At 48.5% G+C, this 23,880-nt stretch overlaps 1 protein-coding gene across 1 annotated transcript in view; it reads right to left on the bottom strand.

The window, feature by feature from the left end:
• The window catches only part of Tbxas1 (thromboxane A synthase 1), a 136,148-nt gene that overhangs the window by 23,773 nt on the left and 88,495 nt on the right, over window positions 1-23,880 (bottom strand). The window contains exons 7-9 of the mRNA XM_048340327.1: window positions 23,128-23,276; window positions 20,968-21,098; window positions 14,845-15,159 (exon numbers count right to left, since the gene is read on the bottom strand). Coding sequence (XP_048196284.1) covers window positions 14,845-15,159; window positions 20,968-21,098; window positions 23,128-23,276 — 595 coding nt within the window. The remainder of the gene's footprint in view (window positions 1-14,844; window positions 15,160-20,967; window positions 21,099-23,127; window positions 23,277-23,880) is intronic.

Raw genomic sequence — 23,880 nt, 5'->3', positions numbered from 1 at the left:
GAGGAGCTCTGCTTATCTGGAACCGAAAGTCAGGGCTCTGAGAAAGCAGCCATGATGGGTACCAGGGCTGGCACCTTGCTCATCCCTCCTATGAATGCATGCTGTTGGTGCAAATGGGTGCAGAGCAGGGAACAGGGCACAGGACTCTCCACTCAGCCCTGTTTGAGAAGATGCCAGGAAGTCACACCAGTGCGGTATGATCCCAGGTCAGTGCCTGACACCGTACCCACCCTCTCATCTACAAGACAGAGGGGTTAGATGGCTTGACATGTATCTCTAAGCAGCTTGGGGAATTAGCATCCATTCACTCAGCAAACACTGAGCACCTGCTACGTCTGGATGGGATGACAAAGAAGACCCACATGGTGCTGAGCCAGGTGTAGCTCGGGATCTACAGTAGAAGAACGCCTAGCCCGGCCCTGCTGGCTCACGCCTGGAGTCCTAGCTCCTCGGGAGGCTGAGATGGGAGGATTTGTGTGAGAGCCCAGGCAGAAAAGTGCAGGAGATTCTTATCCCCGGTGAAGCAGCAAAAGACCGGAAGTGGAGGTGTGGCTTAAGTGGTAGAGTGCTAGCCTAGAGTGGAAAAGAAAGTATCTCAGTGTGCCTCGGAAAGGGAATGGAAGAGAAGAAAGGAAGGGGAGGGGAGAGAAGAGGAGGAAGTGGGAAGAGGTGTGATATGAAAACTGCTAAGCTGAGACTCCTCCCTTTCTGAAACAACTACAGAAGACAACAGAAAGGCGACGTGGTCTTGGGTGCTGGTGACAGACATTGTCACGCCGGAGTGACACTGCATGGCGGTCCATGGCATCTCACCCGTCGCTGAGTGGCCGGTGCTCTACCAGCTGTGCCACGCCACCAGCCCCGATGGACCACTTTTCCTCTGGATCCTGGCTGAGTCCCTGAAGGCCGTGACCTCTGACTTAGGAGGCAAGATGCAGAGGTCAGGGTGAGGCTCCTGTCCCTTCCACAGCAGCAGAATGTCAGGTGGGAAAACAAAAGCAAAGGTGGAAATCTAATAGGACCCTGTGGGTTTGCTACATCGCCGTCCCCTAGAATCTCCCAGAGCTGGGCATACACCGCAGGCTCTAAGGACATTTTGAGGGAGGAAGAGAAAACATGCTACTGCGTACAGGGCTAAGCAACAAGCTTGATGGCTTAGTTCTTCTCTAGGGACAACAGTATTTGTCTGAAACCCAAGGGTCAGAAGGAATAGAGCAATTCCTCACAGGATGAATTTTTGCATAAAGAGAAGCCAACCTTATGTGGGAATATCCTCCCCTCCCCTCCCCTCCCTTTTCCTTTTCCTTTCCTCTTTCTTTCTTTTGTGCCAGTCTTGGGGCTTGAACTCAGGGCCTGAGCACTGTCCCTGAGCTTTTGTGCTCAAGGCTAGCAATCACTTTGCACCATAGCTCCAGTTCTGGCTTTTTGGATTTCATTGAAGAAAAGAGTCTCATGGACTTTCTTGCCTGGGCTGACTCAGCCTCCTGAGTAGCTGGCACCCTGCCATAGGGTGATTTTTTTTTTAAGGCACCCAAGGGCAGAAAAGGAGAATATAGTTTTGTGAAATATTAAGTTAAAAGAAGCAATGCATTTTTTACAGCTTGAATTTTTTTTTTTTTTTTTTTTTTTGCCAGTCCTGGGCTTGGACTCAGGGCCTGAGCACTGTCCCTGGCTTCTTCTTGCTCAAGGCTAGCACTCTGCCACTTTTGAGCCACAGCGCCGCTTCTGGCCGTTTTCTGTATATGTGGTGCTGGGGAATCGAACCTAGGGCCTCATGTATACGAGGCAAGCACTCTTGCCACTAGGCCATATCCCCAGCCACCAGCTTGAATTGTTTTCCTTTTCTATTTTTCCTTTTGCTGTCGCTCTACCACCTGAGTCATACCTTCAACCCCTCCAATGTATTTTTAAGTGGTTTATTTGTATTATGTTTATCCACTATTGAAGTAAATTAGTGCTGAGGGGCAAAGGTGGATGCATGTAGACTTAGTGGGATTTTCAATTTAATTTTAATTTTAAATTTCCAAATAAAAAAATAGCCTTTGGCTAGGTGATGATGACAAACTCTTCTAATTCTAGCGACTCAAGAGGCTGAGATCTGAGGATCGGAGTTCAAAGCCAGCCCAACCAGGAAAATCCGTGAGACTCTTAGCTCCAATTAACTACCAAAATGCCAGAAGTGGAGCTGTGGCTCAAGTTGTAGAGTGCTGGCCTTGAGCAGAAAAAACACGAGGTCCTGAGTTTAAGTCTCTGACACAGAAGAAAAGGAGACGTCTCGCCTGTGGAACTGGTTGTTAGAATTGCCTGGCCCAGATCTACGCCCAGAGTTGGTCTCACTGCATGGCGGTCCTTACTCCTGCCCTTGCCACCGAGGTTACTCTTCACATTCATTTTTTGACGGTTCTGGGGATCCTACCCAGGGCCTCAGCACACTACCATTCAGCTATACCTCACCCCCTTCTATCAGTATCGTTATCAGTATTATTTGGTGTTAAAGATTGATCCCAAAGGATCATTCCCTTGGCATAAAGGGAAGGAAAGCAAGTTGGAGACGAAACGCTCCTGTAGCAGGCCTTCACAATACAACATGGACACCAGAGGGTTAAAGTGGCCCTAGGCCCTGGATGGAGCTGGGAAGATGGACAGCACCCCTAAAATTGTAAGGGACCCTCAGTGAATGAAGCCCAGACCCCAAGCCATGGATGATAAATGTCTTACGGCACCGGAGACGCTTCCTTTAGATGTTTCAAAGGAGACTTTGATTTACCCAATATTCTTACTTAGCAAGGCCTACTTCTTTAGTATGAGGTCAGATTTATTTAACACATAAAAATGATTACAGCTAATTACGGTGATCCATAAATGTTTACTGTTATGATGCTGTGGTCGCTGTCGTGAGCATCTTCCGGGTCTACAAATCTCTGATTTGTAGCCAGGCTGGGGAAAATCATCAAATGAGGTTTGCCAGAGAAAGGAGAAAGACAGGGGAGATAGAGGAAGAGAGAGAGAGAGAAGAGAGAGAGAGAGATGAGAGAGGACAGAGGAGAGAGACAGGAGAAGAGAAAGAGGGCGAGAAAAGAGGGGGAGAGAGAGGTAGAGAAAGAGAGAGTAGGTATTACCGTCCCCACCCTGGCCACTGCAAAGCACTGGTCCCCAGTGGGGTCACCGGGGTCTGCGAATGGCCCGGGGCTTCCCTTGCTGGGAGGAGGAGAAATGGCCCCCAGCGCCCTGGTGAGCGCAGGCCTCCCCAGACCCAGCCCTGGGGTTCTGCCTCATCTGCTGAAATGTGCGGAGCCCTCATCCGGCAGGCCTCGGCAGGCCCGGCTCCGGGCTCTTGGATAGGCTGAATGTGGGCGCAGCACGTGGGCAGCACTGAGGGCCTGACCCGAGCTTCTCCAAGCTGCCCGCAGCAGCCGCCGTCACGGGGCTGGGCTGTCTTGAGGGGACGCCGCGGAGGACTCCCTAAGGCAAGCGGGCACGGGGCCAGGGCTCTCCGCCCGGCTGCATCTGAGGTTCCCTGCGGTTTGTTAGAAGCCCAGATTTCAGTGCTGACTCAAGAGTCCCTGGGACTGGGTCTGAAGCATTGCAATTCCTTCCTTCCTTCCTTCCTTCCTTCCTTCCTTTTTCTTTTGGTGGTACTGAGGTTTGAACTAAGGGCATTATACTTGCTAGTCTGATCTGCTACCACTTGAGCCATGCTTCCACTTCTAGCTTTTTGCTGGTCAGCCAGATAGGAGTCTCATGGATTATTCTGCCTGGGCTGAGCTTGGAACTGAGATTCTCAGAACTCAACCTCCTCAGTAGCTAAGATTATAGGTGTGAGCTATTGCCATCCAGCTTGCCCTGTGAGCTTTCAGTTATCATCAATATCATCATCAATATTATCAATATCATCATCATCATCATCATCATCATCATCATCATCATCATCCTCATCGTCATCATCATCATCATCATCATCGACAACTGAGGAGAGCTCTAGCCAAATGCCTCTGCTTGGCAGGCCAGGAAACTGAGACCCGCAGCGGGCTGGGAGTAGCTAACCCATGTGCAGTGGGGTATCACTGTAAAACCAGCTTTATATGAACTCAAGCTTGGCAGGAAACTCATGAGCTACATAAGGCATTCCCATTTCATGGGCAGGAACTGGATCGGCTGCCAACCACACCTCAGGACGCCCTCCTGATTGGATGGCATGCTCCTTGGTCAAGTCTAGGCGTCAAACCAAGGGCCTCGACTCCTGCCACATCCTCAGCCCAAGCCTAGGTTTGGTAGAGTATGATTGGGGTTGGGACTCCGTCTTTTGGCATGAGCTTTGAGCTCTGGTACCTGGGCGGGGTGATGGCTGTATTTAAGAAGTGGGGCTCCAAGCCTAGTGGCTGATGGGAGGCCAGGATCCCAGCTATGCCTTGTCATGAGAAAAAAAGTTTCTTTTGTTGTTGTTGTTTTTTTTTTTTTTTGCCAGTCCTGGGCTTGAACTGAGAGTCTGGGTGCTGTCCCTGAGCCTCTCCATTCTCAAGGCTAGCGCTCTACCACTTGAGCTACAGCACCAATTCCAGCCTTTTCTGTTTATGTGGTACTGAGGAATCGAACCCAGGACATCATGCATGCTAGGCAAGCACTCTACCACTAAGCCATATCCACAGCCCCCGCCCCCCCAAAGTTTACTCTTTTAAAAAAAAGCTATGCCAGGCATAGGCTCATGCCTGTAATCTTAGCTACTCAGGAAGCTGAGATCTGAGCATCATGGCTTGAAGCTAACCTGGACAAAAACATCTGTGAGACTTATCTCCAATTAACCAGCAAAAAGCCAGAAGTGGAGCTCTAGCTCAAGTAGTAGAGTACTAGCCTTCAGGGAAAAACACTAAAGGACAATGCCCAAACTCTGAGTTCAAAACCAGTACTTGGACAAAAAAAAAAAAAATACCCTTCCAGACCTCCTTGTTTGTCAACCACTGGAGGCAGTTTCGCATCGAATTGAAGTTCTTGTCTGTAGCGAAGAGTCCAGTGTCTTCATTTCCCATGCCCTAAATGACTCCAAGGCCTGGGACCAGAAGCCCACCCCAGCAAGCTCCTGGCAGGCTCTTCAACCTTCTTATTCATGACCAGGGGAGAGCAGTTCTCTTCTCACTGTTATAAAGGACTTCCTTTGTAGGGTATCTGTCCTGGGCTCCCTATGGCTCTGGCCTGCTTTTGGCCCGGGAAAGGCGGTGGCCAGTGGAGTTTAATTACATTCCTTCTTCTCTTAGAGAACATTCAAGGAATGAGCCTTTGAAAAACAACTTGTGCTACCAAAAGGGCGGAAGGGGGAGGGGGGGAGAGAAAAATTCAAATTAAGTGAGTGAGAAATATGCACTGCCTTCTGTGTCCTAGAGACCCAATCTAAATATTTAAAATTTAAAGACAGATTTCTAAATGCTTAGCTTCACAAACTTCACACTGCAATTCATCCGGGAGTCAGGCCTGCTTTCTGATCTGGAATCTTTCATATGCCTGAACTAATCGGACCATGGAGATGCTGTTTTCATACATGCCACATTCAGTTATAAAAATCCATCTAACAACAACAAAAAAAAGACAAAACCAACCCAGTTCCAGTGGCTCACGCCTGTCATCCTAGCTACTCAGGAAGCTGACATCTGAGGATCATGGTTCAGAGCCAAGCTGGGCAGGAAAGTCAAAGATACTTTTATCTCCAATTAGCCAGAAAAAAAAGCTGGAAGTGGAGATGTGGTTCAAGTTGTAGAGCACCAGCTTTGAATGAGAAAGCTAAGGGACAGTGCCCAGGCCCTGAGTTCAAGAAAAGGAGAGAGAGAGAGAAAGAGAGAGAGAGAGAGAGAAAGAGAGAGAGAGAATTCTAAAACAAAACACATTGCTGCCACAGACCTGGAACAAAACAGATTTACCAAAATCTGGGCTAAAAGACTAACAGTTTGGAGGGCCTCTTCTTGGTTTTGAGGTACTTGGGGTCTGGTAGAAGAATGGGAGGAGACCCCAGGCAGGAGCTAAGAATTGGTGGATTTCAAGTGGGTATTCACCATGAACCACAAAGCGAGGTGTAGGCGGGTCAGCTGATGATGGTTTTGGAGGCAAAGATAACAGGTTCCTTGTTCTAGAGAGTTCCACTCTAGCTATATGAGTTTCTTTTGGGAGACTGGTCTAGGTAGGTGGGATCTTGATTGTGACTTGGTTGGGTTGAGAGGTGCCTAGGGGAGACAGCACGCCTCTCCAGATTGGCACAGCCATGGCCATTTCTGCTCAGGAGTATCAGCACTGTGCAGCTCGCCTCGCTCTGCTCCGTGGGGACCGGGATGGGGGACTTGGCGCTCTCATGGCTAATCAGGAAAAATGCTAAAGTGCTACACTTGAAGTCAGGCATCTAGAACAATCACTCGCAAGCTCTTCCTGCCCTGCCTCCTGCCTCCTGCTTCACCACCTCCCCTCTCTGTGTGCAGTTACAAGCAGGCTGTGTGCAGCCAGGGCTCCTTGTGGGCAGAGGACCTGATGGGGGGCAGAGAGGATTGTGGGACTTTCTGGATCTCGGGGTGGTAGAGCTAGAATAGGAAAGAGGGGTGGGAAGGGGAGCAAAAGGTGCTGCTGCCATTGCTGGAGGAAGGGAAAGGAAGGAGGAGAACGAAGAGGGGAGAGCTGGGTGCTGGTGGCTCAGGGCTGTCACCTTAGCTATCTGGAACACATACCCTGAGGTGGACAAGTTGGATCCATGTCTGGGTGCCTCACACAATGGCCCCTGCTTCCCTCTTTCTGGCCACCAGAGAAGTAGCATCAGAGGAAGTTCTCTTTGGTCACAATATTGTGGCACGGCCTGTCTCAGGGGACTATGGCTACTGGGATCCCAAGGGCTCCTTGAGGGTGCTTCTGGGACAGCCTGAACGTCCTGCCTAAAAAGACTGACATGGTGGGTGGGTTCTGAATGGGACAAGACCCAGGCTCTTGTCGCCATCTTCAGCTGCTTTGAAAATGACTTTAAATTGGCTCTTGACACCTCCCACTCTCTAGCTTCCCTCCATGGAGAATAATCCCAGGAAGCCCGCGCGGAGGGTTAATGTAGAAGGTCGACAGACTTCCCAAGTGCATCAGGGCCGAGTAGCTCCCCACTCCCAAAGTGAGCAGCACCATAATGATTGGGATCATCATTTGTTCACAAAAGGTTAATAAACTAATTACACAGGGTAACTCCCCACCCCGCTCCTTCCCACAGAAGCAGTGCTATGGCTCGGGACCAGACACCTCACAGTGTGAGCTCTGGATCCCACGCTGACATCACCCAAGACCAGTGAAATGGGGAGCCCAGGTGGTTCCCCCGCAGGCCACACTGGGTGGGAGATGGCGGCCGCCAGGGCTGTGGACGGGGCTCTGTCACACACACTTTTGTAGCTCTGTTCTCCCTGCTGCTCTGGGTGCTGGCTCATGTTCTTTGATCTGTTCGCCGTGTCTTGGCTGGCCTCAAATCAGAATCCTCCTAATCTCAAATTCTTTTTATTTATTTATTTAGGTCAGTTGTGGGGCTTGAACTCAGGGCCTGGGTGCTATCTCTGAGCTCTTTTGCTCAAGACTAGTAGTACTCTACCACTATGAACCACAGAGCCACTTCCAGTTTTTGGGTTTTTTTTTTTTGTTGTTGTTGTTGAGTAGTTAATTGGAGGTAAGAGTTTCACAGGGACTTCTCTGCCTGAGCTGGCTTTGAACCGCGGTCCTCAGATCTCCACCTCCTGATTAGCTAGGAATACGAATGTAAGCTACTGGCACCCAGCTGAAAGTGAATGTGTGCCAAACTATTTTACTCAACTCTCTCCCTATGATAAAGGGCATGTAATATATTTATGAAATATCTGGATATGGTAAAATGACTGTTTTTTCACATTTGGCCACAGATTATGCTTTTTTCCCCTTGGGATTCTTTGGTTGCTTCAAACAACACACCCTCATCCTAGCTCACACTAGCAGCATGAGCTAATCAGCTGAAATAACCAGCACAGAATGGTCTTTCATTCTTATGAGAAAACGGAAGAATAAGTTGTATTTCAATTAGATATTTAAAATAGTGACACAGCAGTGTTTCAAGAGAAGTTTTATAAGAATCGAGCCTTCCTTCTAAGGCATAACTGTGCTCAAACAATCCTAAAAAGGAGGCCATATATCAATCCATTCCTGTTTGTGATAAATTTACAACTGGACCCTACACGGTAGATTTATATTAACAATTAAGCAGAAGGAAAATGGGTCATAAATTTTGGCTGGCATAGTCTGGTACCAAAGAGAAGGAAAGAGAATAGTTTAGCCAAATCAAAAGTCAATAATTTCAACATAAAGTGCTCGAGCTATAGCAAAAACAATTTATATGGAAAGAAGTTGTGCTTTTTTTTTCTCTCTTCCTTTTCAAAATTATATATTGGACAGTACCACGAAACTTTCCCATGACAAAAGATCCATGAGAAAATTGCTGTGCATTGCTTCAATTTTACAAGTGGTACAAATGGCCAGACCTTTCCCTGTACTCCAAGGTTGAGTTTAATAGCTGCACTTCCTCCTTAGTGTGACCCAGACGACAAGGGGAGAAGAGACATTGAGTGACTGGCATAAGGAAATGCTATGTATGGTAGATTTTCCCACCGAAGTCACTCCCTATCATGAAAGCCACGCCCCTACAATGGGAGCCACGCCCCTACCACTAAAGCCACGCCCCCACCACTGGAGCCACACCCCCCCAGGAGGGAATACTGTGGTTTGAATGTTTGTCTTCCAGAAACTGTATGTTGGGAACATAATCTGTCGGTTTATGAGTTGGTGACATTTGAGTGGGGCCTTTTGAAGAAATTAGGCCTACATGAAGTCAGGAGTGGGGGCCTCGGTGATGACACTAGTGGCTTTCCAAGAGGAAGAGAGAGACCCCGGCTAGCACACCTGCCCTGTCTCTTCAGGGGACACTGCCACATTGTGACGCAGCATGAGGCCACCACATGCCAAGCCGATGTCAACACCAGGCTCTTAAAGTCTCAGTCTTCTGAAGCATAGGAAAATCAACTTTCCTTGTTTATAAATGACCTCCTGTCTAGTATTTTGTTATCATAACAGAAATGGATTTAAGAAGGCTCTAAATTGAGTTTTCTCAATTTTGATAGGAGAGGAAGACAGACAAAATTTCCAAGTAAGATGATTTAAGAGAAAATGTATATACGGCCTCAAAAGAAGCAGCCTAGAGGCATGAGTTGTCAAATGCATTATAACCATATTATATACACTGGCACACAAGTCTAATCCTCAAGTGAAGAAAGGCAATCAAAGTCATTGAGGTCAAAGTTGGTGGCAGGAGACTGGAAGTTGCCAGACTGGAGATGTGGTCTGAGAAACACACAGAGAGATCTTTCCTCGTGGCGAGGCAGGCCTGTGGGTATTCTTACATGTGCTGGAAGTTTAGTTCTGCTAAGAGGAGCTCCTCTGAGTTATGGACTTTCGTGGCTGCCATACTCACTTGTGACCAGGAGAGGCGCTAAGGTGCACGGCTGCCCTGGCTCCTTTCTAACGGGTAGGAAGCATGGGCTGGCCAGCACAGGCCACAGCAAGTCTGAAGGCGGCCGCATCGCTACCAAGGCCAGTGCCTAAGCGGGTGGAAGCTGGGTTTGGTTGTTTCTAAAGTTCAGAGGGAAAATGAACAACCGCTTGAAAAGAAATTGGGAAGTGGGAGCTGCTAGTCTGGGGGCTGTGAATTCTATGTCATGGGGTGGACAGGGATAGGAGCACCCACTCGTCCCTCATTGAAGATCTAAGTGGTGCAGGTGCAGCCTTGGGCCCCCGCCCTCCTGAAGTCCAGGGATGGGCAGATGCCCGGATCTAAGCCAGTTGGCCGCATGCTGCGCTTGTCTCCCCTGGTTGGTGGAGGGGTCTGTGCACGACACCGGCGCTGACCTAGAGGCACGGTGGGATTTGTGCAGACTCTTGGGAAGAAGCCTTTGCGGGAGCCTGCTCTGTGCTCCCAGCTCCCCAGCGTTTGGAGGGATTTCAGGCCCACTTGTTGGAAGAAGAGCCATCAGCTCGTGGGTAGTGACTCTCCAACCCCTCAGTTCCCAGCCAAGGCGGAGGGCCTCCATCATCCCCTAGAGACGGGGCAGCCCCCAAATCGGACATCACGGTCTATGTATGTAGGAGAATTGCTGGCCTGTCTTCTTTGCCTATTTGAATGAAGGAGAAAGACTTGGCAGGGTGGTGGGAGGGGCAGAGGGCGTGGCCACGTTACCATGGCAAGGATGTGTGCTTTCCAGGCATGTGGATGCTGCAGAAGACACCCAAGGCCCACTACCTCCAATAACCTGCCACATGGCGAACCCAGTGCAGGAGCTGGAGCCCCACTCCCTGGTCAGGACATGGGCGGTGCAAATACCTCCACAGTCCTCCCTACCGCAGAAGCCCCCACTCCCCGCCCACCCCAGAGAGCCCCCAAGAGCAGCCTGAGAAGGAAGAGCTTGAAGATCTGCTCACAAACCCAGCAGCTGCAGGTGAAGAGGCCGAGCCGAGGATGGGCGCCATTGGAATGGAGCCCAAACTGAGTTCTCAACGGAATCATCACATCAGTCTGCGCTTTTTGATGCCTCCAAGTGAAAGAAGCCTCAGAGATCTGTCTGAGGTATTGAGGTCAGGCAAAGGAAAGACGTCAGACACAGCTAAAGGAAATACTGGGAGGCCTACACCTCACTGAGTCCATACTATTCAAAATACTGGTTATGCAGTTGTTTTGGGGTGACTAGGGGAGACTGAGTCAGAGAAGGATGGAGGACGCCCACAACAAGTAGAACCAAGAGACCGAGGGACAAGGTCTGAGCTGCTGCATCAAGCCATTCCTGAAGGCAGCCTCGCTCCACACTCTGGAGTTCGCAGTGATGAACAATAAATCCCTAAACTTATATGAGCAGGGTGCACAGGGGTTAACGGAGACCGTAACCTCTTCCTTTTGAAGGCACGGGCATGCCTCTGGGCACATTCTCAAGGGCGTTGCTGTCGTGGGGATGGCTCAAGGAGAGAGAGCTGGAGTCGAGTGATGCCCGGGACAAATCTGAGGACAGGCCATCTAAGGGGATGTGGTTGTTCTCCAGGAATGTGGGGGAAAGAAGTCGCCCGGCACAGCCCGCTGTGTGGGGAGGGGAGGGAGCCTCGGAAGCTGGCATTAACTGGCACTCAAGAAATATTTGTTGAATGGAAACTGGCAGGAAAATTCTAACAAGTCATACTTTACATGCAAATCTTCAGGAATATTTTCAGGAAAATAGCTAATGTGTGAACATCTCATCTGCATTTCCATGTCCTGACAGATGGCCCATATTAACAGAGCTCGATTATACTGAAAAAAAAAAAAAAGCAAAAGAAGAGAGAAAGAAAGACAAAAAGGAAAACTTACGAGTAGTCATTGAGTTTGGGAGCTGGGCTACATAAACCAATGCCTTTGTGATGATCATGCTTCTTGTTTAAAACAGACACATGACTGTCCAAAACTACTTCAGGGATTGGAGACATGGCTCAGTTGGTAAAGCACTAGCCAAAGAGTAAAAGTGTCTGGTAATGAATTGAAGCCCTGGTCTCAGAAGACCCCCCACCCCCAAAAAAAGAAAAGAAGAAGCACCCCAATATTCCCCAGAGGATGGAAATGGCCTTCAGACTTGCATGGCTGGTAAGGGACACTTGACTCTGCTTTTTTTGTTGGTCTGACCCTGAGAGTCTAAGGTTATATTCTTAAAATGGACTAGGGACAGCTGCATCAGAATCAGTTCCTGCTGGGAGCTCGTAGTTCATGCCTATAATCCTAGCTACTCTGGAGGCTGAGATCTGAGGATCACGGCTTGAAGTCATCTTGGGCAGGAAAGCTCATGAAACTCTCATCTCCAATTAACCACCAAAGCTGGGAAGGTGGCCTAGTGGCAAGAGCGCTTGCCTCATGTACATGAAGCCCTGGGTTCGATTCCCCAGCACCACATATATAGAAAATGGCCAGAAATGGTGCTGTGGCTCAAGTGGTAGAGTGCTAGCCTTGACCAAAAAGAAGCCAGGGACAGTGCTCAGGCCCTGAGTCCAAGCCCCAGGACTGGCAAAAACAAACAAACAATTAACCACCAAAAAACCAGAAGTGGAGCTGTGCCTCAGGCCCAGAGTTCACGTCCCAGGACTCACACACACACACACACACACACACACACACACACACACACGCTCCTGGACCCCCAACCCCAATGGGAACCTCTGAGGGTAGAGCCTCAGAATGTGCTTTCCCCCATCTCTCCAAATTATTTCATGTACATTAAGGTCTATACCCTTTCCCTTCGAGGACTAGTGTGTTCACGCCTGGGGGGGGGGGTCTCCTCAGTCAGTACCTTGGGGCATCTGCACAGTGTCATGGGGGTGGTCCCTTGGGGAGAGGCCCCCGTATCTCAGTTGGGAGGTTGAAGGAAGTCAGGGGCAGGAGAGATGGTGGTGCCCTCCTGTGGCCAGGACCTCCATGGGAGAGCGATGGGATGAGGTCATGAGGACCTGGCTGGGAGGGGCCCTGTGTCCCGCTAGGTCACACCCCAGCCCTGGCTGCCGTGCGAGCTGGTGGGCCTGACGAACTGCTAGGGTCCTGTAGCAACACCACATTTTAGACTCCCTTGTTTTTAGCCTCCGATTGCCCTGCAAGGTTTCAATTTCGAAGGAAGATATTGCTTAATAGACATAACTTACTGCTTCTTAGACAGCCACGGGAGTCCCTCACTTCCTGCTGTGTCCACCTCATGTTGGGGGTTCATCAGATGTTGCTAAGTCTCCCGTGTGACCTGCCTTCCGGTTTGCTTGAGGCGGCAGCCTACATTTCCCTCTGCTGCCTTCCTGGGCCAGCACCCTAAATTTCCCTCAGGACGTCTCCCCCAGATTCCCAGTCATCTGAGCTGACGATGATCAACCCAAAAGCTGGGGTGTGATCGACTTGGGCCATGGGTGTCCCCATCTCTTTGGTCCCCCATTGAGCAGTAGCCTTAGCATTCCAACCAGAGTGACCCTAGCGACTCCCGCTAGGCATTTTCGGCCCTGCTTTCTCTTTGGTTAGGACAGGCAGGGAAGGGCATGGTCCCAGAAATTCTTGGAGACCTTCTGAGGGTTTCAGAGGATGGGACGAAGCCAGTGCCAAGCAGTACAGACAAGAACCTAGACCTGAGCACCTCTTTAAGGCTTGAGTGAAGATCTGCCCCACGCCACCCTGATTCCTGAGTTGCAGAGTCATTTGTGCCAAGGACAGTTTGAGTTGGGGTTTTGTGACCTGTGTCTAGTTCTATCCTAACTGGGACACCTTCTATGTCTTTCCTGCAGTCCGGATCCCCATCGACTTTGCTCTGTCCCCCTCCTCAGTGTAAACCAAATATTAACAAACTCACCAGGCAGGAACGCTAGGTAGGAGTGGGGGTATTTGGATTCATGGCATGGGGAGACCCCATGCCAGAAGGAAATTGATGAATGGATCAATGTCAAAGTAGAGCAAACCCTATTCCCGGTCAACTTTGTCATGGATGATTCGGATGAAACAGGAGACATGCTTACCAAGTGTCCAGTGACACAAAGCTAGAGGAGCCGCTAATCCGACAGATGGCAGAATCATGATTCCGAATTATTCTGACGGACTTGAACAGTAACAAGGGTAAACAGAAACTCTTGCGTTGAGGCTCAAGAGATCAATTGGATAAACAGGGGGCTGGGGAGACCCAGCTTAGTGGTTGTCATGACAACAGAGAACTTGCCGTTGACCACAAGCTCATGTTCAGCCAAATGCTGAGACAATTAGTAACCCAGTTATGCACTTTTCAAATATTGAAAAAACACTGACACGGAGTAGGAAGAATAACTTCGTCTCTACCTCCCTACTTGGAGTTTTCTAGAAAGCAGTTTTCAAACAATCTCTCAGAACAGAACAGGCCACATTGCAATACTGTGAATGTAACAGCAATTTCCATCAGGATGGAGTAGAAAGGATTCCATTACAAAAATCTTGCTTTTTTTTTTTTTTTTTTTGCCAATCCTGGGGCTTGAACTCAGGGCCTGAGCACTGTCACTGGGCTTCTTTTGCTCAAGGCTAGCACTCTACCACTTGAGCCATAGCACCATCTCTGGCTTTTTCTGTGTATATGGTACTGAGGAATTGAACCCAAGACTTCATGCATGCTAGGCAAGCACTCTACCACTAAGCCACATTCCCAGTCCAAGTCTTCCTTTCAAAACACAGATTATAAAATGGCTGTCTTTCACAACTCATAGGTCAAAGCAACACAAATACTCAGAAATTACCCAGCACACACAGCACCTATGGAAGTCCACTGGTCCAAGAGGGGCCTTACTTATTTCAGAGGAATGCCCAGACCTGGACTTGCCATTCATCTGCCTCATCTTACCTTCTTCCACTCTGGGCCTCCCCCTCAGCTCAGCTCTTCATCCTGCATCTGTTTGGCCCATCCTGGTGACCATTTGTGGCTCCCTTTCTCCCTCAAGGAGGAATCCCACAGTCAGAGCATTGGGCAACAACACATCTCCTTGCCAAATGCTGCCCTTGGGCCTCTTCCCCTTCCTGGGCCTTGCAGGACCCTCGGGCAGGCTCGTGGGCTGCCTGAGATAGCCAAGCCATGAACGCCATTTGGCTTTTTAGGGTACTAGTACTGGGGCTTGAAGCGAAAACTTCACAGTCTTGCTAGGCTTTTTCGCTCAAGGTTGGTGTTCTACCACTTGAGTGTGTCTTATGCACAGAGGACGTGGTTTATTAGTTATTATTAGAAAGCACTTTCTCAGAATCCATTGGGTGTGCCAGGCTGGGCTGGTGCTACTCACCTGCTTCTCCTTGAACAGGTCCACCTCTCTCAGAAGCCTCTCCTGGCAGGCAGGGTTGGTGGCCAGCAGGTAGGTGGTGAAGGACAGCGTGCTGGTGATGATTTGGTGGCCCGCGATGAGGAAGAGGAAGGCCTGGCCCACGATCTCGTCCTCACTCAGAGGCTGGGCCGGGGCTCTGCGCTGGTGTTTCTGGGGAGGCTCCCCTGTGCCCTTGGCAGAAGACAGGACTTCGTGGACAAGGTCAAAGTTCTCCAGGCCCACAGCACTCTCGGAATACCGGGCGTCCAGAACCATTTGGAGGAAATCTCTCCGCCTCTGAGGACAGAAAGGAAAATATACATTACAGCCTTGGAGTCCCAGAAGGAGGCAGAGGAAAATTGCAGGCAGAGGTTTTGTTTTGTTTTGGTGGTGTTAGTAGGGTTTGAACACAGGCCAGGGCTCTGTCCCTTAGCTTCCTTTTTTGCTCAAGGCATTTTGAACCATAGCTCTATTTCTGGCTTTTTGGTGATTAACTGGAGGTAAGAGTCTTGTGGACTTTCTTGTGCAGGCTGGCTTTGAACTGTGATCCTTACATCTCAACCTCCTGAGTAGCTAGGATTTTAGATGTGAGGCACTGATACCTAGTCATAGGCAGGGTTTTAAAAGAGCTCAGTGGGAACAGGGTCCGAGATGGTGAGAATAAGAAGCCACCTGCATGGCCCCTAGCCGAGCACTGGTCCCTAACACTCTGGGGACCAGAATATGACCTGCCAGCAAAAAGACAAGGCATTCTTGTCTTTGCATTAAATTACTTATGAGGTGGAGCATAAGTCTGATTCAAGTATTTGATGTATAATGGTTAAATCAAGGTAATTAGAGTTCTCATCTCCTTAAATGTTTACCATTTATTTCTTTTTGTTGAGAACCTCGGACTCGTCTAGATTTTTATAGGGTATATAATAAGATGCCATGATCTTGTCACCCTTCTGTTCTCCTAGCCAGTGGGCACCCATGATCCACCTGCTCTCTATACTGTTCCTTCCTTCCCACTGAGGCCCACTTTTCGCTCTGCCCCACGGGAGCAAATGGAAGCACTGTATCCATTCTTCTGTGTCTGGCTTACAGCCCATCACGTGTCTTCCACTTTCTATCCATGTAGCTTCATAGGATTTCATCCTTTTCTATGGTTGAGTAATATTGCATTGTGTATTGGTGCCACATTTCCTTTATCGATTCTGGATGAGGCCATTCTATCTAGGCTAATCTAGAAAAGTATGTGGCCACTTTGTTAAGTATGAAAAAGCAGCTTATAAAACAAAGTACAAAGTGGTGTCACATTTTGTAAAAACAGTGAGTGTGCAACTGGTATAATGATGTGCACCTGTCCAAAATATTAGTACATATTACATAAAACATATCAAGACATTAATATTACATATTATACTATTCATTATATTATATAAAACAAAAAATATGCTAATACATTACATAAACAATATATGCTAACATATATAAATACTAATATACTGATACTAATTAAAATATGGGCTGGGAATATGGCCTAGTGGCAAAGTGCTTGCCTCATATACATGAAGCCCTAGGTTCGATTCCTTAGCACCACATATATAGAAAACAGCCAGAGGTGGCGCTGTGGCTCAAGTGGTAGAGTGCTAGCCTTGAGCAAAAAGAAGCCAGGGACAGTGCTCAGGCCCTGAGTTCAAGCCCCAGGACTGGCAAAAACAAAAACAAACAAATAAAAATATAAGTAATTTTTTTTTTTTTGCCAGTCCTGGGGCTTGAACTCAGGGCCTGAGCACTGTCCCTGGCTTCTTTTTGCTCAAGGCTAGCACTCTGCCACTTGAGCCACAGCGCCCCTTCTGGCCATTTTCTATATATGTAGTGCTGGGGAATAGAACCCAGGGCTTCATGTACATGAGGCGAGCACTCTTGCCACTAGGCCATGTTCCCAGCCCTATAAGTAAATTTGTAATTAGATAAAATATATATTACTACGTCAACATATTTACATATGTTTGACAACATAAACATATTAACAATATTAATATTTTAATATATTAATATAATTCTATACTTACATAATTATTACCAGTATTATGTTATAATTAAATATCATATATTATATATTTTATATATTTATATAGATATATACATTTATATACTTATATAAACATATAACTATTAATATGAATATTTTCAAGTAAATATAATATCAGTATTTGAAACATTACAAAGTTAATCTTTTATTATTTAATATGTACTAAATTTATTTAATATTAAATGTATTTAACAGATATTAAATATTAGATGAATATTATATTTTGATATGGTAATACATGTTTGTTAGCATAATGCTTCTTTTTTTTTTTTGCCAGTCCTGGGCCTTGAACTCAGGGCCTGAGCACTGTCCCTGGCTTCCTTTTGCTCAAGACTAGCACTCTGCCACTTGAGCCACAGCGCCACTTCTGGCCATTTTCTATATATGTGCTGCTGGGGAGTTGAACCCAGGGCCTCATGTATATGAGGCAAGCTCTCTTGCCACTAGGCCATATCCCCAGCCCCGCATAATGCTTCTTTCCTAAAACATTTGGTAACATTTGCATTCAACGTCCCCAGTGAGATAAAGGAAATGAGGGAACCAGAGGCATGTAGTTTGGACTTTCTACATGTTTGTACCAGAAAACACCTTCTCGATTTAAATCAAGAGTATGCACTTTGTTGTTCACGTACGCATGATGTAGGGGTGATAGGGAGCCATCATTTTTATACACAGCACAAGTTATCAGAATGAGCAGGTGTCGGGAGCTGACGAGGGGGAAGCCTGTCTTCAAAGCCCCAGACTTAGCACTCTGCGTCCCACCGGCTCCCCCTTTTCCCTTCAGGAAGCCCAACCCCACTCAAGTGGTTAGGACTTTCTTGCCCTGCCCCCTCCCGCCTTCCTTATCAGTAATTTGCATATTCCTCATATTTTCACCACTGATTGTAACTTCCAGCGAGGGTGGGTATTGCTTCAGCATTCACAACATGTCTTCTGGCGCCTCCCTTCTTTGAAATGTCCTTTTGATGCATTGCATGAACACCAAAATGTTGCTCTTTTTTTTTTTTTTCCTCTCAAGTTTATGGGATTAAAACTGCTTAAAGAAGTAGCACAACCTCCACAGGGAAAACATTATAATCTCAGAGTACTTTACCTGTTGCGTTTTCTCAATTCATTGGTGTCTGTGTTTCTTTTTTTTTTTTTTAATTGGATGCAATTTATTTATTTGGGTTTTTTTTGTTTTTGTTTTTGTTGCCAGTCCTACGGCGTGGACTCAGGGCCTGAGCACTGTCCCTGGCTTCTTTTGGTTCAAGGCTAGCACTCTGCCACTTGCGCCACAGCTCCACTTCTGGCTTTTTCTATATATGTGGTGCTGAGGAATCGAACCCAGGGCTTCATGTATACGAGGCGAGCACTTTACCACTAGGCCATATTCCCAGCCCCTGGTGTCTGTGTATCTACGGGACACACATATTGCCATTTCACATGTGGTATGTGGTTACCTGTTCTGCTCTACGAGATGATAACCACTCTCAGGACAGGCCCCTCCCCGGCCTCCACCTGTGCCTAGCACCATGCGATAAATACTCTAGCGATGAAAAATGCAAAGCACTCACTAGCTCTGTGCCTCCACTTCCAGCTGCGTGACCTTGGACCATGTCTGCGGGGAGCCTGGCAGGACTCATGGTGAAGAGGCCTTGAGGCTGACCTTGAGGCTCAGGAGGTCTTGAGGAGGTCACTGCTTCCTCCAGCTGTGCCAGCTAACAAGAGGGCAAGGGTTCCCTCAGAGTCACCTCCCCAGCCCATTGAGGTCCTCAGAGCCCTCCCGGGGCTCTGCGCGGTCCATTTGAGCCTCCTGGGGTTGTATGGAATACGGCTCTCCAGGCGTGGTGGTGGCGTGGCCGGGAGGAAGGATACAAGGTACGTGGACGCTGTATTTTCTAGGAGAATGGCAATTGGCATCTTTTCCTCTTCCCCTTACTCAGCCAGGCTGCTAAAGGACCAGTGGAATCTTGTAGAAATCTATCGCAACCTCTAGCTAAGAGACTGGAGGACAGGCCGGCTCTCTAGGGCTCCTGCTTACAGAAGGCGCATGAGAGTAGTCTTTTATGCTTGTGTTTGCAGTGCATCCTGGGGGCTAGCTGAACACTGCCCATTTAGGACTGAGCCAGGGATGGTTGGTGTATGGTTATAGCCAAGAAAAATACTCACCCTGATAGATGGAGGTGTCTGATCCACCCATGGGCTAGAGCTTAGAAAAATATTTACCTTTGAACATCTGTGCAGCATTTCACTGTGCAAACACACATCTGTTTGATGGAATGTACATGAGTTCAGACGGCTTTAGAGCCCGTTCTCCTAGTAACCAGGTCCCTGTCTTGACATGGGCAGTTCTGGGTTTGTAAATGGGAGATTTGGGGATTCCCCCTCCCCCTTTCTCTCTGATCAACTCATTGTTTGAAACAAATAGCTGTAGAGTTTATAAAAGAAAAAGCTCTAGGCAATCCCAGTAATTGGATCTTTAATAACCTCTCACCTCTGAGTAAGTCACTCATTGCAACAGTTTTTAAATTTTCAGCCTGTTTTCACAGTCAGTGGGGTTCAGGGAAAGGGGTGTGTGTGTGTGTGTGTGTGTGTGTGTGTGTGTGTGTGTGGTGATGTAAAAGCTGTCTCAGGCCTTTCCTTTACAGAGATAATGAGTCTGAAATAGTTCTTCATTCCTTGTCCCCTGGGCTCCATCCTCAAGGCTGAGAAGCACACACCTAGATCAGAATGCTCCGTCCTTTATGTATGGCATCCGAGGGCCCAAGCATATCAGTTAGCCGATTCTTCCCCCACTTCCAAGTGCATTCATGTCAAGTTCACGGCCATGTAGGCCAAAGGGCTGAGGAGAGCTTGTGGAGACCTCCCCACACCTTCGAGATCCAGACTCATTTGCCCCAGAGTCCCCAGAGTGTGACAAGGCCGTTACCCAGGCCATGGAGCCATTAATTGGGTCTGATTCCGTGGGAGGCCAATGCCTTCACCCTCAGGGCCACTTGGTCTCTGGGAAAACCCTTTGAAAGCTCTATCTGCATAAGTCGGTTAAGGAAAAGCCCTTTCATCCCTGGCTTTCCTTTCATTCACTTTAAAGTCTTTAAAGAACAGCTGACTCGATACTAGAAATCCATGTTTCTATTCTTAGCCAAGTTCAGTCAACAAACGTTTACTTGATGTCTGCTGTGTGCCAAGCAGAGTGCAACAGTGCAAGGAGGAAGGACGTCTCTAGACGTGCTAACAAGACCCGAGCCCCAGCACGGGTTGCTGGGAACACTCTCCATCCTGAGAGGGAACATGGGATGGGCTGAGGGCTGCCCCAATTCCTCTCAGTTATGCCATGTGACGAAACTGTCTCATGAGTTCTGATACAAAGCAGATTCTCCTGAGAATTACACAGCACACATTTGCCTAAACAATTCTTTTTTTTTAATGGGCAAGACTTGAACTCAGGGCCAGGGTGCCTGTCCCTTAGCTTTTTTGCTCAAGGAAGGCTTTTTACCACTTGAACCAGGGCTCACTTTTGGATTTTGAGTGGTTAATAGGAAATAAAGAGTCTCAGACTTTTCTGCCTAGGCTGGCTTTGAACCATGATACTTAGATATCAGCCTCCTGAGTAGCTAGGGTTACAGGTGTGATTCTTGGAAAATTCTTTTGGGCTGGTATAGCTGCGCTTGAGGCTAGTTTAGGGAGAAGGCTTTCATTCTCCCTTCCTTGTCAGGGAATAAGCACATTGTCTGGGTTTCTCTTCTGACTATCTTCCCTTCCCACATCCCTTCCTCCTTCTCCTCGGCCCCAGTCCTCCACCCTTCCCTGCCTTGTTCTTGCTGATCTTCCTCCATCTTTCTCTTTGCTTCCTATTGGCCCTGGGAGGTTGGGAGGGGTGGCTTGGTAGAGGACAGCCACTGTGATATAGGGGATTGGGCAGAGAAAGAGAGGGGGATGGAGAGAGAAAGAAGAGAGCAATGCCAAACGAGTTTCCATTGCCTTCCGAGGCTGTGTCCTATTAACACACGTTACCTCTTCTGCTGTGTCCTAATAAAATACGTTACCTCTTCTGCTGCTTGCTGGTCCCGCAAGGCAATCACATTCCTAATGAGTTTGTTAAAAAAGCCATTCAGTTCATCTCGGTTCTTATTGGGCAAAATCCGGGCCAGCGGGATCATTATGGATGGAAAGGATACTTGAAAGAGAAAAACAAAAGTGGCATTGAAAAAGGGGGTTGGGTGATAATGAACCAGGGCTCTTGGACGGCTGGTACCAGGAAACAAATGCTGGCCTTGAATTGGTCACTTGAGAGGCGTGTCCTCACGTGGAGTCACTGCTCCCTGGGGCAGGGTGGCCTGAGGCCTCCACACTCCACCTCTGCTCTGCGCATGCTTCCTTGGGCACACATGATAGACACCTGGCCAACGACTGCACCCGCTGCACTGCTAATGCACCCACTCTTCTGCTTGGCCCTGCAGGGTCCGTCGCATGCTTGTCAATGGTCATCTCCAGGCCTAGAATCTGGGGCTACGAGCTTTGCCTGACGTCAGCACAGATCAGATCCTAGGCTGCAAGTCAAGTCTCGGCAAGAGGTAGAAGCCTGCTTAGTGACGGGGGCTCATGCCTCGAATCCTAGCTACTCAGGACTCTGAGGTGTGAGGATCGAGGTTCAAAATCACCCCAGACAGAAAAGTACATTAAACTCTTACCTCCAAGTAACCAGCAAAAAATAAAAATAAAAATAAAAGGAAATGGAGGTGTGGCTCAAGTGGTAGAGTGCCATCCTTGAGCAAAAAATGCTAAGCAAAAGTGAGAGCCCCTGAGGTTCAAGCCCAGGTACTGGCACACACATTAGTTTTTGTTTTTGTTGTTGCCAGCCCTGGGGCTTGGACTCAGGGCCTGAGCACTGTCCCTGGCTTCTTTTTGCTCAAGGCTAGCACTCTGCCACTTGAGCCACAATTCTACTTCTGGCCATTTTCTCTATATGTGGTACTGAGGAATCGAACCCATGACTTCATGAATGTGAGGCAAGCACTCTACCACGAGGCCATATTCCCAGCCCCATTATTATTATTATTATTATTATTAACTATTGGCTCATTTATTTTCCTAACTTTCTGGTCATGTTGTATTTTCTTTCTCTGGGTACGTGTCCCCAAAGTGGGCACCCGCATTGTTTCTAGGAGCGAGACCACTGCAGCAGCTGACAAGGACACTGCCCTGTCTGCTATGGGCTCCTCTTGTCCTGTCACAAGCAGCCTGGGCCCTCAGAGCTGAGTCCTTGAGACAGCGCCTTGGGTCAGGAACCTCTAATCCTCCTAGAGAGGGGCTCTGGGCCACAGGGGGTGCTCACAGAGCTCTGTACTGAGCTGGGCTAGAGAGACTGTTCAGATGCCCAGGGAGTTCAGAATATTGGGCCTATTTAGAGGCACGGAGAGCAGGGCTGGGACAATGGGGCCACCTGCTCTGTGGGACACAGATGTGTCCCTTGGAGGAAGGCATGAACGAGGGGAGACTCAATACAAGAAGCACCCTGGGAAGCTGGGGCGAGGAAGAAGCTGATTGGCCCTCACAGCAACCCCTATAATGTGGGGGTAGCACTGCTGGATGTGGGTGGGCCTCCCACTGAGATCAACTCAGAAATAGAAAGGACGCCGGCCAAGGAGTGAATCGAATTTGCCAGCCTGAAAGCATGGCTGGAAATCCTTGCCTTGGTCATCATCAACAGCACTCCAGAGCCTCCATCAAAAGCAAGAAGGAAGGTTCTGGAACTGGCCAGAGGGCAAAAGCTCACTTATAAAATAAAAGTAAAAATCAATAAACTAGTCTTCTTGCATTAGGTCCCTTCCTGGTCACCCATCCTGCCACTGCTAGCTTAGGATGCATCTGCGTCTAGAGGAAGGGAATTTCGCCAGAGGGGAGAAAAAAGCATCCTAGAAAAAGGACAGGCCTTGGGTGCCAGCCTTGGCTCCATCTTTCTAAGCCTCAGTTTCTTCAGAGCCTGACTATGGGCAAAAGAATCTTTTTCTCATAGGATAAGTGCCAGAACTCCCTTGTTGTCCCCACCGCTGTGTGTGAGAGGCCCAGGCTGCTTGTGTGGGTGACAGGGGGGTCCCAGGCAGACACACTCCCCACGGGGCAGTACTCAGAGACCCAGCTGTGTCCCCTCCTCATGCTAGGGGCCAAGGACAAGTCCCCCAGCCTCGGACAGGAGCTCCACTTACAGATGCAAACCAGGAGCGGCCTGGGGATGCAGAGCGAGAAGAAACGCCGGCAGTGCTTCACGAAGGGGTCCTGGGGAGCCGCCTGGGAGTCCACCTGGGCGCCAAAGGCGACACTGGCCACCACATCCGTGGTGTAACAGCAGTAGCTCCTGAGGAGAGCAGGGCATTGCAATGTGAAAGTATGCTGGCATTGGCCTACCCACAATGCACCTCTCCTGACAAAGCAAGGCACCACCACCCACGTGGGTGACTCTCACCCTGAGAGGGGTTGAGGAGAGCAGCTTCCTGCAGAGCTGAGCCAGGCGCTGGGGGAGAAGCTTCTGGAATAAGCAGCAACCGCAGAACAGGAGGGGAGATGGGAAGACAGAGCAGAGAGCTTACAGAAGCAAGGACTCCGAGGAGGGCCCCACTTAGCCTTCAGGTGGCCTTCGCCAACCAGAACAGGGTCGGATACCAAGCAGTTAGCTTTTCAGTGTCTTCCCTGCATAGGAGGGAAAACAAGAGCCCCACTGCTTTGGGGGTTGGCACCCAATCTTTGTGTGTGAAGCCCATCCCAGGCCAGAATCTAATGATTCATTGACCTCTGTCAAAAATGACATTGATAAAGGAACAACTTGATTATCTAACCTTACTAATTCCTCGGTTTTTCTTTCTAATAATTTTACATTTCTTTTTTTTTTAAATAACAACAAACAAACAAAATAAAAACCAAGGACTCTTCACACTCAAATAAGTAGCAGCCAAACATTGGGA

Source organism: Perognathus longimembris, chromosome 2 (assembly GCF_023159225.1).
Source record: "Perognathus longimembris pacificus isolate PPM17 chromosome 2, ASM2315922v1, whole genome shotgun sequence".
NCBI lineage: Eukaryota > Metazoa > Chordata > Mammalia > Rodentia > Heteromyidae > Perognathus > Perognathus longimembris.
Note: the sequence above shows the minus strand (reverse complement) of the source record. Positions and strands in the feature narration are given on the sequence as shown.